This window comes from Limulus polyphemus, unplaced genomic scaffold, assembly GCF_000517525.1.
Source record: "Limulus polyphemus unplaced genomic scaffold, Limulus_polyphemus-2.1.2 Scaffold2912, whole genome shotgun sequence".
Taxonomy (NCBI): domain Eukaryota; kingdom Metazoa; phylum Arthropoda; class Merostomata; order Xiphosura; family Limulidae; genus Limulus; species Limulus polyphemus.
The window spans coordinates 107,959-126,772 of record NW_013668522.1 but is presented as its reverse complement, the minus strand read 5'-3'; the positions used below and the strand labels follow the sequence as shown (position 1 = coordinate 126,772).

General features: G+C 33.4%; 1 protein-coding gene across 1 annotated transcript in view; it reads right to left on the bottom strand.

Annotated features, from left to right (window-relative positions):
• Window positions 1-18,814, bottom strand: part of LOC106468199 (actin-binding protein IPP-like) — a gene marked incomplete at its 3' end in the record, with an annotated part of 63,670 nt that overhangs the window by 26,781 nt on the left and 18,075 nt on the right. The window contains exons 5-8 of the mRNA XM_022396536.1: window positions 18,140-18,292; window positions 15,367-15,572; window positions 8,327-8,527; window positions 3,052-3,151 (exon numbers count right to left, since the gene is read on the bottom strand). Coding sequence (XP_022252244.1) covers window positions 3,052-3,151; window positions 8,327-8,527; window positions 15,367-15,572; window positions 18,140-18,292 — 660 coding nt within the window. The remainder of the gene's footprint in view (window positions 1-3,051; window positions 3,152-8,326; window positions 8,528-15,366; window positions 15,573-18,139; window positions 18,293-18,814) is intronic.

Sequence of the window (18,814 nt, the reverse complement as noted above, 5' to 3'; positions counted from 1 at the left end):
AACTAAGTCACACATATATATATATATATATATATATACAGAAGTGCTACAAAATGATATTTTTGAAATAAAAGATTATTAATGTAGTCTCAAGTAGCTACTTATCCTCACTTAGGTTTCCAACAGTCTGTTTTTTAAATAGAGAAATTACAATATTTTAGTGACTTAGTTCCAATATCATCGTTGTTATGATTATGCCACCTATACCATAATACTTGTGACATGAAGAAACTGTTAAAGTTAGAAACATGCTACAAGGAAAGTGTAACAAAAAAGCTTAATAACAAAATTATTTCACCCTTACTCTTTTTTTTTCTTTAGTATTCTATGTTTTTCTAATTTGTATGGTAATTTCATGTCTCTTATTTAAACAGTATAAATAAACAAATATATCAGAGCTATACTTATATATAGTTTTAATGACTGGAATGTTTCACACAAGAATAGAAATTTGTATTTTCAAACTGCAAAAAATTGGATGATATAAACAAAGTTTATAATCAACAACTATATGTTATAAAAGGTTGGTTTTTAATTAAAAAAAGAGTAAAAACAAAGTTGTAGCTTAGCAGCAATTATATTCTTACATTATTATTAACCAACTGAGCTTAATTGGTCATCCTTTAGCTTTAGAAATGTCTGTTATTAGTATTCCTGGTGAATATTTATGGAAATACTGTTTAACCCACACTATACTGTCTAATAAGAGCAAAACATTTTGAAAACTTTTGCAGTAATCACATTTATGCATCTACAACCAGCACAATTGCACCAATACCCTCTTGAAAGATGGTATAATGAGCGAGTGGCCAATGGTTCAAATGGGGCCTGGGTAGAACCAAATTAATGTTCCAGTGAGACAAAGAAATGAGGTGAGGGGGACAATGAACAAGGAAGGACCAGAAGAAGGTGGAAAGAACAAGGATGGAAAAGATGGAACCATAGTGAAAAAGTCAAAAGTTAGTCAACAATGCTACTTAATAGCGTGCTATAGTATAAACTGACAATTCTTGGTGAAACAACCACGAAGATAAAGGTTTAATACTACTGGGTGAAAGATAAATGTATGAGGTGGTAGCTAAGAGTACACATACAGAAAGATATAAGATCAGATACGAGGTTAAAGAAATCCACAGCCAGAAAAGAGGAAGTTTGATGTTGAGAGGAGTGGTGAAGAAATCGATCACTGGTATACCCCACTGTCAGAGAAGCTGGGTTAAATACTGGGAACTACAGGAAAGGAAGCTTGATGTTGAGAGGCGTGGTGAAGACATCGATCAATGGCATACCCACATGTCCAACAAAAGGATGGAGTGACCACTCTGTAGAAAGAATCCTGTCCAGTCGAGAGAGATAATGCCGAGAATAAGAAAGAAGTTAATCTCAAGTGCTTATGTAGATCTACTGTGCATGGAGGTCGATGAAGCAGTTGAGTTTGGAAAGATCAATAACAGAATGCCAATCCCAGGTCTTCTTGGGAATAAAAAAACCTGGAGAAGGGTGAAACACTTGTTCTATAATGCCTTTGTTCAAAAAAAATCTTGAACTCCCTCAGAGAAATGCTTACAAGAAAGTGGATCCTGAGGAGGGGAAAAGAAATAGGGTGTGAGGATAAAGGGGGGGAGGAGCAGAAAAATGAAGAGACAGTCCTTCTGTTAGAACCTGAAGAACCCAAGTGTCCGTGGTGAAAAGGCCAAAAAATAAAAAAAATAAATGACAACAAACTAAAGTTGTCAATACAGTATTATTTAGTGAAATTGTACACGATCAGATGAAACAATGAGTGAAAATCGAGCATGACTGCAGACTGGAATGCCAAATCGAAAAGTGATGTGAGTGCTTTACATTATAGAGGGAGTCAGCTATACTAGAAGGGTGTGTCGGGCTCCTATTGGAAGAAAGAGTCTAACATTGACATGAGCTGTCAAACTATAAGCTTATTTTCTGTCTTTACCTGTACACATTTATAATGTTATTCTTCTTCTCAGAAACACTTTTGTGTATACAAGATAACCTATCCAGGCTATAGTCCATTTCCATGTGTCCTACATATGCTCACAAAACTTACATTGGTATTACAAAACTAGACGTCATTCTATCAGAGACAGAATACAAATATGGAGATAAAATGATGAGATGTACACACAGAAGTAAGGACACAGTTGAAATTTATTTTCAATTATAAAATGTTGGCTTATCTTTATAATGTATAGAAAAGTAGAATACAAACATATTAAAATAAGGAGTGGTTACAGCATAAACAAAATACAACAACCTTCATAAATGGGGAAAGAAGTAACATACTAAAAATTATGAATATATTCCTTATAATACTTTTAAAAATAAAAAGGACCAACTACAATGAAACCCTCAGAAAAGTACCAAATAACTCCAATTAAATAGCAGTCAGAACCTAGTATTAAGTGTCATCCAAAATAAAAATAAAAAATCAAACGAGAAGAGTGACTGTTTTTCAAGGAGAACACTTTGGGTGTTTAACTATCAAACATGTAATATGTAGAATATCATACTTTCATTTTGAAACTAGTTTTTCAATCTAAAATAGGATTTCCAAAGTAAGAAAGCAAATAGCTTGAGAATATCAGAATTGATGTAGAAAACCAGAATGAAAATGTCCAAGAAAAGTTGAAACATGATTCAGGAGAAAGAAAAAGAGCAGTAGTGAACATCACAATGTGAATAAATATAACACTAATTTTTTAAAATTTTTTTAGCTTTTATCTCTTTATAATAAAGCTTTAATACATGACTATTAAGATGTAGGCTTTAAACTTCAGCAGACTCATCTCATGTTGAGTAAACTTCAACCTTTACTCTTTGGTTATCTAAATTTTCAGTTTAAGAAGGAAAACAACCATGCAAGTCTATAGCTATAATACCATTTATTTTTGATAACCTTAACCTTTAGTAGATAAACCCTAATCATTTTTGTTCCTGTACATAACAGCTGATTAAATCAGTGATTTCAAACATTTTATATTTTTATTAAGATATTATTATTAAAAGAAACAATCTATGCACACAACTTACCCATCCTAACCTATGCTTTGTTTTTGCAAGAAACAATCGAGGTTTAGAAGAATATTCTTCAAAATTTTTATTCTGTTTCGTTGATTTTGCTGCTAAATAACTGAAAAAAAAAGAAGTCTATTTTAAAACAATATTTCATGCAGAAGTTCTTTTAATGGGAAATGTTGTTTTGGGACTAATCTACCAATTATGTTTCAGTCACTTTAATAAATAAAGACTGTGCATGAAAAGTATTTATTTCCAATAGAACTACAGCAACAAACATTAGTGAGTAAAGCCATGTAAAGTTAATTGGTTTTACAGTATGTGCAAAAAGTTTTGTAATCTATGGGTGGAATTTATAAATACATGCAGAAAGAGGGAGTAAGTAAGTTAGTGAAAGTAAAAATGAAGTTAGACTGTGTGATTGTCAGTTTAGCAATTTAGTCATTGTACTAGGCTTTGGTAATATTGTTGATGTCATTTTACTCAAAGCTTCTAAGTCTTTCTCATTATGTTTAATATTGTTGTTACTAGAGGGCTAGATAATTCTAGGTTTTACTGTTTAGAATTATAAATACGTGACAGATACAGAGAGTAAGTAAGTTATTAAAAGTGACGTTAGACTATGTGATTCGGTTTAGCCTTAACGAGCGATTTTTAAAGTGAAAGTTACGCAATTTGTATTGTAATAACAGAGATAAACAAGAATAATTCATCTTGTCAATTGGGCTCTAAAGCAATTGAACCAGGCTGTGTGGACTTTTGATGATAAAGTGAATAATTTAAAGCTCTATGTAATACCTGTAATAACCTATAGTGTAAAGAATTTTTTTTACATACATGTGACTTTTGAATATATTATTTCAAAACAAGAGGAGTTTGTGCTGTCTGTTTATTGTTGATATATACTGCTAACAAGTCACAGACTGTAAAGAACTGTGGCCCCTATAAAAACCTGACATTGGTGAGCCAGCCAGGATTATACAGTGGTAAATGGCAGTAAAAGACGTAAATGACAGTGGAAGTAGGTCTATATACACAAAACTGTAGTGGTAATGAAAATAGTGCAGAGATTACAATCACATCAACTGATTTTGATAAATGGATAGAGAGAGAGGTGAGCAACTTGATCTAAGAGATTGTGATCTACAAGAGTTTGCTAAACAACAACAAGAACTGGAGAAGAGTGGCAACAGACGAGGAAGGATGAGAGACTGAGAAGATAGAAAGAATAACTAAAAGAAGAAAAGGAGAAAAAAAGATAGAATAAGAGCACAAATTGAGATCAAGAATGATAATGGGGTCAGGGGTCAATCCCAAATTTGATGAACAGAAAGATGACATGGATGCTTCTCTGGAAAGATATGACAGATTTGCCCAAAGTCAGAACTGGGACAAAGGAGACAGGGCAGTCTGTCTCGGCTCCCATCTGACAGGAAAAGGCCTATAAGTATATGCAGGCATGATGTCAGAAGATGTCATGGACTATGACAAGTTAAAGTGGCATTGCTAAAATGCCATGACCTTACCGAGGAAGGTTTTTATCAGAAGTTCAGAGAAGTCAAACCTGACACTGGAGAAACTGTATTTCAATTAGTGGCACACCTACAGCGATACTTCACAAGATAGACTGACATGGCCAAGTGTGAAAATAGTTTTAAAGGACTAGCATATTTACTAAAACATGAACAGTTCATGATCATGTGCTCCACTGCCTTATCACTGTTCCTAAAGAAGAGAGCACCAAAAGATGTAGATGAGATGATCAAGCTGGCAGAACAATATATGGAAGCCCGTGGATGGAGTATAACTGGCAAGTCCAAGTATAACCAGTTAAAATTGAAACCAGTAGTAGCTGACCAGAAGCAGAATACCACCAAAGGTGACAAAAAGTCAACAGACTAAAGGGAGAAGAGATGCTATGCTTGTTATAAAATAGGGCACATTGTAAAGGAGTGCAGCAGAAATATCAAAGCAGCTGGAGCTACCTACAAATATGGTGCTGGCTAGAAACAAAAAAGTGACCATCACCATGGATGCTGCTGCCACAGAAGAAACAGAATAGAGACAACTCATTAAATTCACCACAACAAGGAAGTGCTATCTCCATGATTAAACAGTACATGACTGATGGTCAACCCAATTTAGCAAATGGATTAACAATGGACCATCTGACAAACATTGTGAGATGCCAACAAATCACAACATGCCAGTAGGTGAAGTCTATGATGGGGACAAGAAAGTGAAAGTTCTACAAGACACTGAGAATTAGTCTAGTATCTGATGATCAGATGACAGAAAAGGTATGTCTGGGAATGTGTTGATTGATGGGACAGTGAGAAAGTTTCACATAGCATAAATAAAGGTGGATACTCCATACTATGTACAATACCTTAAAACCATGTGTATGAAGACACCAATCTACAACTTGGGGATTAGAAACAAAACAGGTAGTAGAAGTTTGGAGGAATCAAACAGAAAGAGGACTGATGAAGTATAAGCAGTCATTACTAGAGCTCTAGAAAAGAAAATTAAGCAAGACATCAAACCTCTGCAAGCCTTGAAAGATGACATCCTGAATGTAGGTCTACAGGAACTTAAGGAAGCACAGAAGAAAGACCCTTCACTGCAGAAACTTTGGGGCAGTGCCTGGGAGAATGTCGAGCACAAGATAATGGGAAAGGGACCTACAAAATAGAGGGATGGAAGGGAGTATTGTACCAGATCTATCAAGGCAGTTCTACTGGGGAAGTTAAACACATCAAAGGTAGTCAGAAGTACTTGTATGACAAGAAAGCTATGGATCAACATTTCAAGATTGGACAGAAGGTCTTGGTTCTGCTACCTACAGACAACAACAAACTCACCCTGCAATGGAAAGGATCTTTTGAAGTGCAGGAGGTCAAAAGAATGGATTATAAAGTGACAGTGGATGGGAAAAGCAAGATCTACCATGCCAATTTGTTGAAGAAGTACTTTGAGAGGGATGCAGACCTAATAGATGCAGCTATTGAGGCACAGATGGACATGGCAGGTTTAGTTGTCATAGATGCAGAACCAGAAGACAGTGACCTTGTAACAGAAGATAAAGATCTCTTATGCTTAAGAAGTGACTGGTTAGCAGAAGAAAAAGGTGATAGATCAGGCAAGACAGACCTCAGGCAACAAAGGATCAAGACAAAGACAAGGGATCCTGTCAAGGTGAAGCCTTACCAGATGCCCTGTGCAAAGAGAGACCAAAAAGGGAACTGCAAATGTTAGTACAGACCATATGAGGAGACTTCGTGTATGACCTGAGAACAGTCTGTAAATACTTTTCTTGAAAAGGGGCTTATTGTTAAGATATATACACAAGACTGTTTAATTTACAAGTTATGATATTGTTTATTTAGTGATTTAATATTAAATGATTATTTAATTTTCTTAACAAGAGTGTTAAACGTTATTCATTATAAAAGTAATAGTTACAACACGTTTCGTTACATAACCTGGTATGAGTCATACACTGTGTACGCAGTTTACTTGTTGTATTAGGCTTTTGTAATATTGTTGACACCATCTTACTCGAAGCTTATTAGTTTTTCTTGTTAGGTGTAATATTGTTGCTACTAAAGAGCTAGATAGTTCTAGATTTTTCTGTCGTGTATTATAAATACATGCAGATACAGAGTTAAGTATGACTGTGAATGTAAAAGTAAAAAAATTGAAGGTAGACTGTCAGTTTAACCATAACTGGCAAAATCTAAAGTGAGTTTCACAGCTTGTATTGTAACAAAAGAGCTAAAAAAGAATGATTTGTCTTATCAAAGGGTGTTCTAAGGTAAATTGTACCTGCCTGTGTGGACTTTGATGAAAAGGAGACAATTATTTAAAGCTCTGGATAAAACTGAGGTAACCAACAGTTATAGTGGTAAATTTGAAGTGAATTTCACAGCTTGTATTGTAACACCAGAGATAGAGAAGAAGAATTTGTCTTGTCAGTTGGGTTCTAAAGTAGTTGAACCAGCCTGTGCAGACTTTTGATATAAAAGAGAATTATTTAAAGCTCTGGATATGACTGTGGTAAACCATGGGGTAACGTAAATCACCTTATCACTGATTCTGTTGTGATAAAAGAATAGAGAATAAATAATTTGTCTTGTCAATTGGGTTCTAAAGAAACTGAATCAGCCTGTGTAGACTTTTGAGGAAAAATAGAATTATTTTAAGCTCTAGATTCAACTGTGATAACCAATAGTGTAAAGATTTTTTTTGTACATACATTTGACTTGTTTTGAATATATTAGTTTAAAACAAGTGGATTGTGTGCTGTCCATTTATTGTTGAAACTTATTGCCAACAAGTTACAGACACCTACTGAAAAGAATCCAGTCCTTATGTCAAAACCTTTGTACATATATATAAATCTTCTGTGTAATGTTTTCTTCACAAATATTTTTCAATATGTCAAAACTCATTTCAATTGTGTAACAGTTTTTATTTTTACTATTTCACAAAAGTTAAAAGATGCTTGATTTGCACATAAACTAGTACGTATGAGTGCCTGGATTGACAAAATCTACAGTATTCCACTACTGGTGGACACCCTATACTAAAAACTATTTTATTATCCAAAATTCATAGCTGAAAAGCCAAAAACTTGCAATTTATTAAAACCCAATAGGACTAAAAGTTATGTTAATCATAGACAAATTAAAAGAAATATGGAAAAAACAACTGCAGTTTACATAATTTCAATTTTACTATTACCTCCAATGAGTAACCAATGTGGTATAGTGTTTCTAACAGCTCTGCCAGTACAAATGCAGCTCAAAGGCTGACCCATATATTAATTGCCTTGGAAAGCAGTCAACCAAATGGAACCATTATTCCCATTTCCTGATGCTTAGCCTGGCATGTCATGCAGTTCAAATGAGGATCGTAAAACAAGCATTTTTCCAGCAAGTAAAATTATCTTGTTAATCACAATTAAAATCACCTTCTGTACATAGAATATTGCAATTTAAATGACTGAATACACTTACGTATCATGGGTGTATTAATACTGGACAGTAAGAATCTTCATTCTGAAATTTGTACTAGTGTACTAGCAAAATTTGTTTTAGTGGCTTATAAGTTTTACTAGCAAAACTGCAACACTACACAGCAATTTGCTAGTTTTCTAGCACTAATTTCAAGTTCTGTAAAGTGTTTCAAATACATGATGAGTATTTTAATAACTGCACTTATTGATATTTTATCTACAGGCCTTACATACAAACTTCAAGTTTAACAAAAGTTTTCCCCCACTTACCAGGTTGCTTTTAATAGTAAATCTCTAACAACAGGATACTGTGTGATACCAGGCAAAATAGGAGGGTGGTAGCAAGCAAGGACTTCTTCCAACGTCATTGTAGAAAATCGTATGCATTTCATAACTTCAGGCATGTATTCTTCTCTCTTTAAAAAGTCATGATCTAGCCATTTTAATGCAGCTAAATATATGACAATCTCACTAGTGAAGGAAAAATGCACAAAAGGAACGAATAAGTAAGATGAAGCTTTCACAGGCAAACTACATTATCATAGTGGAGTTTATGACATGAACATATATATTTTTTCTATAATATTACATTAATACAGAGAATTTTACTGTCCTTTCCCACAAAAGAAAAACTAATAAAAAATTACAAAAAACATTTCAATCACTGTCAAGTTGTGCATTTTATACATAAACCTAAATGTTAATAATCTTAACATGACTTGCTTACCTTTATAAAAACTACAACACAGATTTAAAATAAATTGAAAAAACAACAACATATTTATATGACAACTCTAAATGAGGGAAGATCCATCTACAAGCACATAGTTTTAATATTAAAATTTCTTTGAGTAGTAAAGTAACTCAAAGTAAACATAGATTTTTTACAGATTTTACCAAAAAAACTCATAAAAGTTCTTTAGATTTTTTTCATAATAAAAGATGGTCTGGATGTATACAATTCTAAAAAATCTCCACAGAAGAAAACCAGTCCATTTTTAATTCTGTGAAAGTTAACTAGACATTGATGTGCACACAATATAAAGGTATCTATCTAAATTAACTGCCTGAGCCATTCTGCCATACAAATAAAACAGTACAAAGACTGGAAATAGAAATACCAAGGTGAAGGTACCTAATGAAATTAATTTACAGAATAGTAAAAAAATCCATCCAGCAATAATACACAAGTTACTGTGGATAATCCAACATAATAAAGGGCATAAAAGAGATGCCTTTTAATGAAGATGATACAACTAACCTTTCAATAACCTTTTTGCTGAAGATTGGACCTATAGAATTGTCATAAAAAAAAGTCCTACAAATGAGGCAAAGCAATGTGAATAAGTCTTAGAAAAACAAATGACCAATACTCCTTGTTTGTTTCAGATGTTCACACAAAGATACAAAAGAGCTAATCACACTAGCTGTTCATATTTTTGAAATGTCAAAATAGAGGGAAGGCAGCAAGTCAACACCATCAACCACCAGGTAGCAGAATGTGAACTACGGACCCTAAAATTCATATCTTGCACCAAAGTCCTGAAATGACTTAAAATAAACAGTCTGTAGAAGAGTGAGGTGTTATGACAAACAAAACAAGACAGTTTTAAGTAAATGCATGTTAGACTGATAGGTCATAGTATATACAGCAAAAAAACTTGTATCCTAACTCTCACAAAAATATGCCACTAAAAAGCACAGGAAGTAATGTAATCATAACACAATAAATAAACTTGTTTACAAAATCTACCTCCCTGGGTAAAATAAAAAAATAAGAAAAAAGTTAATTAGGAAATAATATGATTGCAGTGACTGATAGTTGATTATGGAAAAATACACTAAGTGGAAAAAATATTACTGTCCTCCCCAAAATCTAACCTGTATAAAACCTAGTGTGTATCACATCACATAACACTTGATTTCTCAAAATAAGAGGAGTCATAAAAGCAAAATTACTGTCTGCCCATTACAATTTTAGTGAAGGGGATGCAAGGGAGCTGTGGAGTGTGTGTGTGTGTGCTGTGAAACCTTGTATGTGTAGTAAGTGTTGGTATAATAAGCCTAAAGTAAAGATGTAGCATGGGATCACCTAGCTAGAGCCAATCTTAAACTTAAATCATTTCTAAATTAAGCTATTTTCTGTTGCTATATCACCAACATTTTTAATAAAAAACAAACCTTTTTAATCAATAGAGACTCTAAATTAAGAAATCAAAAATATTTTTCCAGTTTTATTATCTATACATTTTTTTTCATACTTTCAGTACATAGACTAACAACAATATTAGGTTATACTTTTGTTGCTTAGCAACATGACATAAAAGCCATTGTTGGAATGTGGTGTTACCAAAACGTACTGGCTTTTATATATATTACAAGATGTTAATCTAACTGATTTTTACCAATAATTATTCTATGAATACACCACAAATTCATTTCATGAATGATCTTAATTTTGATTGGCTCACAAAGAAATTTATGGACGTTTGACTGCCTCAACTTCACTTTTCTGCCTCTTTGTTGGTTAAGCTTGATTTCACAAAATGCATTTATTTCAGTTATCTATAAAATGTGAAGTTAAGGTACACTATGGGGTGGGGGTGGTAGTACTTGCCTCGTCATTTTTGACATGCTATAAGCTAGTATATATATACATAACAAACTCCGACACCCAATATCTGAAACAATTTGAACATCAAACCTGTATTAAGAAGAAGAAAAAGTGACACTAGAAAAGTATCATATTTGCACAAATATTATTACTTGAATCAATCATCTACCAGTCAGTGTTAATATAGTTCTTTTACAGAATTCTGGACAACTTCCTTGTAAATGTATTTTTTCTTTGTCTCAAACGTGTAGTAAAATAGCTAATGCATCACAATTACTGTGATTTATTTCTGAATTAGAAAATGTGATTATTCATTAAAAGGGTGTAAAATTTCACTTAAATTTTGTTAAATTAAATTTAAAAACAGTAAAGATCTGAAGTGCCAGTATGATTCCACTATGAATGATTTAAAACATGATTTGAGCAAATCATTCATAAAATGCAAAACTGAGTACAATTCATGGAATCACTATGTAACATTCCATGTGTATAAAAAGCTTTTATTTAGCAAGATGAAATATTTCTCATCATAGCTTTAAATATAGTATATAATATCAGTATCAATTCTAATTTTTCAATGCAAGTTTTTATAGAAAGCACAAGAAAATAGTTAAGGATTATTTAACCACTTAATACAAATAAATAATCTAAGTTAAGAGACATGTGGTATTTAAGGATACCATCCTTTTTCTACCTCATTATTTTTAACAATTTGTCAACTATTCTGGTATGTGCAGTTTTCACGTAACACATGGTCAAGAAAGTCATTAAGTTGTTTTCATTCTAGCCACTTCTGTTCTTTGTTATTCTCTTGAAGTAACACCTGGTTTGCCTTTAGGGCAGTATAGCTGTGATGCTGTATGTTGTGCAAGAATGTCAACAATGGTGTCCTCCAACAGTAGCTCAGGTGATGCCTTGAAATTATAGTCTCCCTTAAGTTTGAATGAGAAAGACAGTCATGTGGGTAGCTCTAATTGCTCTGTATCAGCCTAATGTTACCTTGGAAGTAAGTAATGTTAGGTTTAAACAGTCTGGTAGATGACCTTGGCCAAGTCAGTCAGATGGAAGTTATCACTGATCCAGTAAAAGTGACCATCCGTTTGTAAAACAAGCAAGTATACACACTCTGTGTGTGTGTGTTAGTGATGTATAAAGATTGTTCATTTGTGTGTTATACTGCATAAACTATTTTATTATCACAAACTCAGTTATTCAAAGAAATTCATAACTACTCTGTGACAGATATTTGTTCAACTCTGCTGTTATTGAGTGGATCTATCTAACTGCTCTAACGAAAACCAATCTGATCTGAATATATCACAGACATAACAAATACTGTCTTACTCTAGTGTACCTTTCTTTCAACTTATTCTTCTCAAATGGAGATTAATACTGATCTATATATATATTACTACTGGCTCATTGGCATCAACATTTTAATTTTTTACAATTGCATGGTTTACTATTTTCTTTCAAATGTCTACTTACAGCACTTGTTTACGTAGCTAGATATAACTAAGTTTTTAATTGGTTTGATAGTTAAATTTTTAATTAAAAATGGGGAGGTTTCTTTATGCATTTCTATCAGTGGCATTGCCTGGTTGTCAGAATGAATTTTTGTGAATTGTATGATTATAAAATCATACCAAATGTTATACAAATAGGCACTTGAAATATCTCTATTACATTGGGGTGTTCAAGTGTTAAATTTTCTGTCTCTTAACTTTTTACAGTAGCTAAGATCTCTACTTGAAATAATTTCTGGCTTTCATAACTACACAGTTTAATCACATAGGCATTGGAAACTTTGAGGTTTGCAATACCAGCTTTTTTCTGAACAAATTTATAAAGGGACTGAAAGTTAACATCTTCCTACAATGTTAATGTATTTCCAATAGATACTTTCCTCTTCTCACATAACAGCTTTTTCTCGACTTGTACTGCCCTCTACATGTGCAATTTTCACTCGCCATTAGTCTTGATGCTCCCACTTACCCTTAAGTAATTTTTTGTGGTATAGATGCACTGTACCATGCAAATGGGAAAATGCAAAAGACCTCCACCAACAGGAGTTCAACACACCCTCCTAACACAACTTTATACTGTAAAGTATTATCATTACTTCAGGATTAGGTACAAAAGATGCACCAGAAGTGGAGAGAACAGGTGGGAAGTGTTAGCAAAAGTAAGTATGTATTGAAAATACATTTTCAGTGTAGGAAAATGTTAACTTCCGATACAATATATTACCTTTACTCATATAATAGCTAGAATCCCACACTGAAATGGTGGAGGGATTGGTGCAAAAGTACCAAGATGAGCACTCTTTGGAAGGTGCCTGAAGAGAACTCATAGAGTGTGATACCCTAATGTATAGGCTTCATTCATAGCAGGTATACTCTTTGCCTGTTGTAAAGATATGTGTTACTAAAATGGGCAGAAAAGATGCTCATCCAATCTGTAATTGGATGTGCCAGGTAATGTAGAGGGGCTAGAGTGTGTCGGACTGTATTCAATAGGTCAACTCCAGTCCCAAACCAGGCAGTATCAGGTATTTATCCTTCAGTCTGCAATAGGAGGAGAGTCCCAACTGTCTTCACCTTGATACTAGGAAGCAGAAGGGAAAAACAACTTTCATTCAGACAACCCAGGCAGGGCACATGTGTGCATGCCCAGTACACAACCAACACCAGACCCCTCAGGAACTAGAAATCTTAGCAATGGTAGAAAGGGTTCATGTGAATGTGGTGGGTCAACTCCAGTCCAACACCGGGTAGTGTCAGGATTTTGTTGCCCACAGTAGGAGGAGGGTCCCTATCAACCACATGTGTGAGGTCTTATGTTGGCTAGATTGGTCCTGTGCCAATCCAACAGCAGACCACCTGGGAATTGACATCCTGGCAGTGATAGGATAGGGAAAAGCTAGCCAAACGGGGGAACTGCATGTGGTGGATTCATCCAGTCCAAAATCAGATGGCATCAGGAACTTTTCTTCCAGTCTGTGGTAAGAGGAAATACTCACTATCTACACCAACAGAACATAACTGCCCTACTCTCAACTGAGTAGAACCTCTCACACTCAAGAGAAAGTCTCCATGGTTTACAGCACCAGTGGGTAGGGAAAGTGGCAAGGGCTTCCATACTCCCTGGGAGAGGGGGGGGGGACAACTCAGTGGAGAGTCTGGAGAATTACAACACATAAGTCAGTACAATGGGTGACCACAAAGCCCTATTTTGAAAAGCAGACTGGTCCCAGTTTATTCAACTAGGACCAGAGAGATGAGCAGCAATCCTGACATTGCTTTACTCATGATAGTACAGTCTGGTGTAGATCTTATTTATGAAGCAAGATACCACAAGGTAACCTCCAGTGGTTTTGTGGAACACCCTATCACTTCAGTGAGCATTACAGACTGTACAGCTGTATGGTGCAAATTTACATTTGAGTATACCTGGACAAGCACTGTTTACCACAGAGCAGGATCCTGCAAAGGTGAAAAGACCACAGAAAAAAGAAGAAATAAAAGGAAGAACTTACTCTTTCAGAGTCAAAATTATGTATGGAGAATAGTGATAGGTAGTAATCAATAGTCAGATGAGGAGGAGATGGCCAAATGATACAAGTATTGGGCTATAAATGTGTGAGGTGTGGTCTACATGCCAGCCTGCACAATATCTCCTAATGGATGACAGAAGTGGGCAGCCAGGGAAAAAGTGAGATGACATCTCTGGTGGAGGAAACTTAGAAAATGCAATGAGAATCCTCAAATTAGAATGCAAAAGCAAGAAAAATAAGCTTGTGACTCCATCGGAAAGTGTGATAAGAGAAATATCACGGGTAGAGAAAGTATTCCATGGCATAACAAGACAAGAATGGGATCCATGGAAGAAAGCAGTGCAGGTGACGTAACAAAGATGAGCACGTACTAGACAAAGGAGACAATCGGGATCATAATGGGAATACAAATGAAATAGGAGTGAAGGTGATGTTACAAGTCATGATGCATCATGGTCGAAACCTCCTTCACAAAAAATGTGGAGACCGAAGCAACAGAAGTTCTAAGTGATGGTAGATCAGTTGTGGCGTAATCCATAACAGAAGGCATGGTAGTAACATTATGTAGCAATAAAAAAGAAAATTTATCCACAAATAATAAATAAGCAGCAAATAAATGACAACAAACTAAGAGTTGTCAAAACACTTTAGAATTAACTGAAAATGTACACAAGAATTGTACGTACAGAGCAAAAATTGAGCACATCTGCACACTGGATATGCCAAATTTAAAAGTGATGATAGTGCTCTACAGTATAGAGAGAATAAGCTGTATTAGGAGAGTGTGTCGCATTCCTATTGGTGGAGGGTTGTTGCATGCTCATGCACAGCTATAGCACAAGAAATTACGTGAGGGTACGTGGAGTATCAAAGCTAGTGGTGAGTGAAAACTGTATGTATAGTGGGCAGCACAAGTCGAGAAAAATTTATTATGTGAGAAGAGGTAAGGAATCGTGTTGGAAATTTTCCTAGCCATTTTTTGAATTAATAGTCACCTTTGTTTTATGAGCATACACCCAAAACTCAGTTAAAAAGCATGTAACCACAACTAATCTTAAAATATAGAAGCTGGTTACTTTTAAATGTCTTAACTTTATTAATTTCTAATGTCCATGATACAACTTTATAAAAATATTATACCTCCGCGTTCCTATTGCATCTGCACTCAAAATCTCACAGAGTTGACTTGCTTCTAAGTCCAAAAATTCTGGAGTAACAATAATGTCTTCAAATTCTTTAAGAATTGTTTGATAAGCATGAGCTGCTGCCTGGGTTAACCCTAACATTTTGGAAGTTGCATAAACATACAAAATACTGGATGGTCCACCTTCTTCTCCCTTGAGTAGCTAAAGTAGTAACAAAAGTTAAAATTCTTCATTACATATATTTCAGTTACACTTATTTTTCTCTGATACACATAAATATTCTTTGACATTTTAAGAAAATGAGTATAGTGACAAATGAAAAAAAAAATGCACTTAACTGTAATAATGAAAGTACCATAAAAGTCTTGGCCAAATGGATTGTTTGAGTAGGTTGTAATAAAATTACTTTATTTGGTGTAATTTATAACTGTATACTTATATTAGGTTCATACCTAAACATATGAATCCCTTTTGTATCTGGAAATCATAAAGTTATTCTGCTAAAAAACAATTACTGAAGCTTGAGTTCTTTCTACATATATGCAGAATGATACTTATAAAAACGATTTTGGATGGTGAAATAAAAAGTATTTACACCATTAGACAAACATAGTATTTTATGTCCTGGAAGGTCAACACTGCTTCACAATGTCAATCTAGAATTTTATAAGGGTGTTTTAGCTAAGAATCTTTATATTTGAATTACAGTATTTCCACAGTAACCAATTAATATTATTGGTTTACTTTCAATAAGCAATGTCTTATTTTTTATTTGCTTAGGTTTATAATAATTTTCTATAAAACAAAAATTGATTTCAAGGAGACCCTACTCCTGCTAAAGCTGGGGTTGAGCCTACTAATCTGTTCATGAGTAATGTATTTTATCTGTCATGTGAAAAACATTAAAGGTTATTTTAATTGTTTTTGGACATTATTAATTTAATAAGTGTGTAAAACATAATCTATTTGAACTAAAATTAATAAATATCCATTTTTATAAAGTTATGTTTATGCTAGATCATTCTAGTCTACTACAAACTATGTGCTCCAACTATAAGCACAATGATGCAATGAGAAGACAGCCAGTCTCTTTACAAAAGTTTAGTCTTATCTGAAGGCTTCAACTCATGGATTTACTTCTGCAATATTTATTAGCAAAGATTAGACAGTTTTATGATAAGAAGTTTTACTTTTAACATTATTAGTCTTTCAGTTGACATGTACGATACTTCTCATTAGCCGTATTTCTTTTGTTTTTAACCTACATCTTTAGAGCAGACACAGGTCTAAATGAATTGAAATTTTAATTGGGTAATAATTTTACTTTTTTTTATGATCAAATAATAAAATTATGATTACTAATTTATTTAAACACTGTTACAGTTACAATATCTTCAATTAGTTAGGCATTACTCAACATATTTTATAAACCAATTTGGGTCTTATACCAAATAAAATACCCATTTTCACACACATATGTCAGTGTTTTTTTGTACCTTAAGTCATACTCGTAGCTTGTGGTGTTACTAATAATGTAGATCATATGGACACAAATAAATGTAACATCAATTTAATAAGTTAATCCATATTGTTTAATCTTGCATTTATGTTATGCATTAAGAAAAAAAAATTGCAATTTAACATATACTAGAAAAAAGTTAATGAAGAGTTTGGAATTAGAGAAACGAACAACACAGCAAAAACAAAATCCAGTTTTAATGTAAACTGTTTGTTAGTTTTTAATAACAAGCTATTTTACAACACCACTGGTTACAAGTAATATGTCCCTGTTCTTTACAAAATGAAATTTTGAATCTCTTCTCAGGAACTAATTTACTTTACTTTGAGATTAAACGAGACAACAAAGCACATGTCAGAGGCTTCTTTTTCAGTGATTACATAGTATGTAGTTTATAGGTATCCCTGTCCCACCATTACTCAGGAACTGCTTTGCTCACATTAAAGAAACAGAGAATAATATTAAAACTTAGCCTTAAGCACTCCTGTGATCTATATGTATGTGTGTATCCCTAACATCTTCTTATCTTCTGTTCTCGATTTGACTAGCACCTCCTTCAGGTTTCTTTGTCAAGCATTCACTGATATTTAACACTGTCATTCCCTCAACTTTCTGGTAAATCTATTAAAATCAGTCATGTCTGAAAAAGCTGTTACATACTTTTGGATGGTAAAAATAAATAAATATTCCTGGAACATTTCAGAAGATGAGTTCTGTAGTTGTAACAGAGTGTTACATTTTGCAGATCTGAAAAATATCCATTAACTACACCTATTTTTTCATGGCCTTATTCAAGTGCTGTAATCATAGTTAAATAATACATCATTTGATTAAAGTTGGAAGATGTTTGGGAAATCTTATATTTTTTAACTTGACTACATGCTAATAAATTTACCTATAACTTAATGGAACAATATTAATTACTTTTATCACTATGCACTGATAACTACTAATTCTGATGTCAAGATAAAGGTTAATCATTTCAATTTATGTTAATCAAACAATAATATGATGTCTACAGAAAAACGTTTTTCAGCAAAACTCAGTTTTTTTAAAGTTTTCAAAAACTGTACAATTTCACAAAAAAACAACAGAAAACAGAAATGTAAGTATAAATAGACTACTGTTTCCTCACCTCTACTTACAATAAAACAAAATGTTTAACCTGAGAAAATTTATAAAACATCTCTAATTAATCAATAATCAGAAATAATGATTTTGTACCTCATTTTTAAATAAATCTCTTTACCTTTGCACATTTTCGAGACACTTCCCAAATCTTCAGTTTAAGGGAAGCACGATATATATCTCCAATAAGATGAATCCCTGGCTTAAATTCTCCGGTGTACATGAATCGTAAAAGAACCTCAAATGATGCTGGTTTTATCCCTATAATCTGAATCTGGAATTTTTAAAAAACTAAAGATTTCTGAATTCTAGAAAATAATAAGAAAAAAGTAAAATACACAGAGAGAAAATTTAAACACATACATCTACAATCTATAACCTAAATTAGAAATCCACTGAAAATAAATACCTTCATTATATATTTGATATATACTCATGGTCATACAATCTCACATGACTGACAAAAACATTATGTTGTGTACACAAAATAAATAACTTCACTATATATTTGATATATATATACTCATGATCATACAATCTCACATGACTGACAAAAACATTATTTTGTGTACACAAAATAAATACCTTCACTATATATTTTGTTGCATGTCTGCTTGTTTGTTAATTTCCAGTAGAAATTATTTCAGAGGAACTTCAGCGATACAAATCCTTTTTTATTTAAACCAGTTTATTCTCCCTCGATACAAACTTTCAGTACACAGAATTTAAACTGTCAGTACATTTTCTAGTCACTTTAAACTTAACAACTTTTATAATACACGCTATAAATCACAGT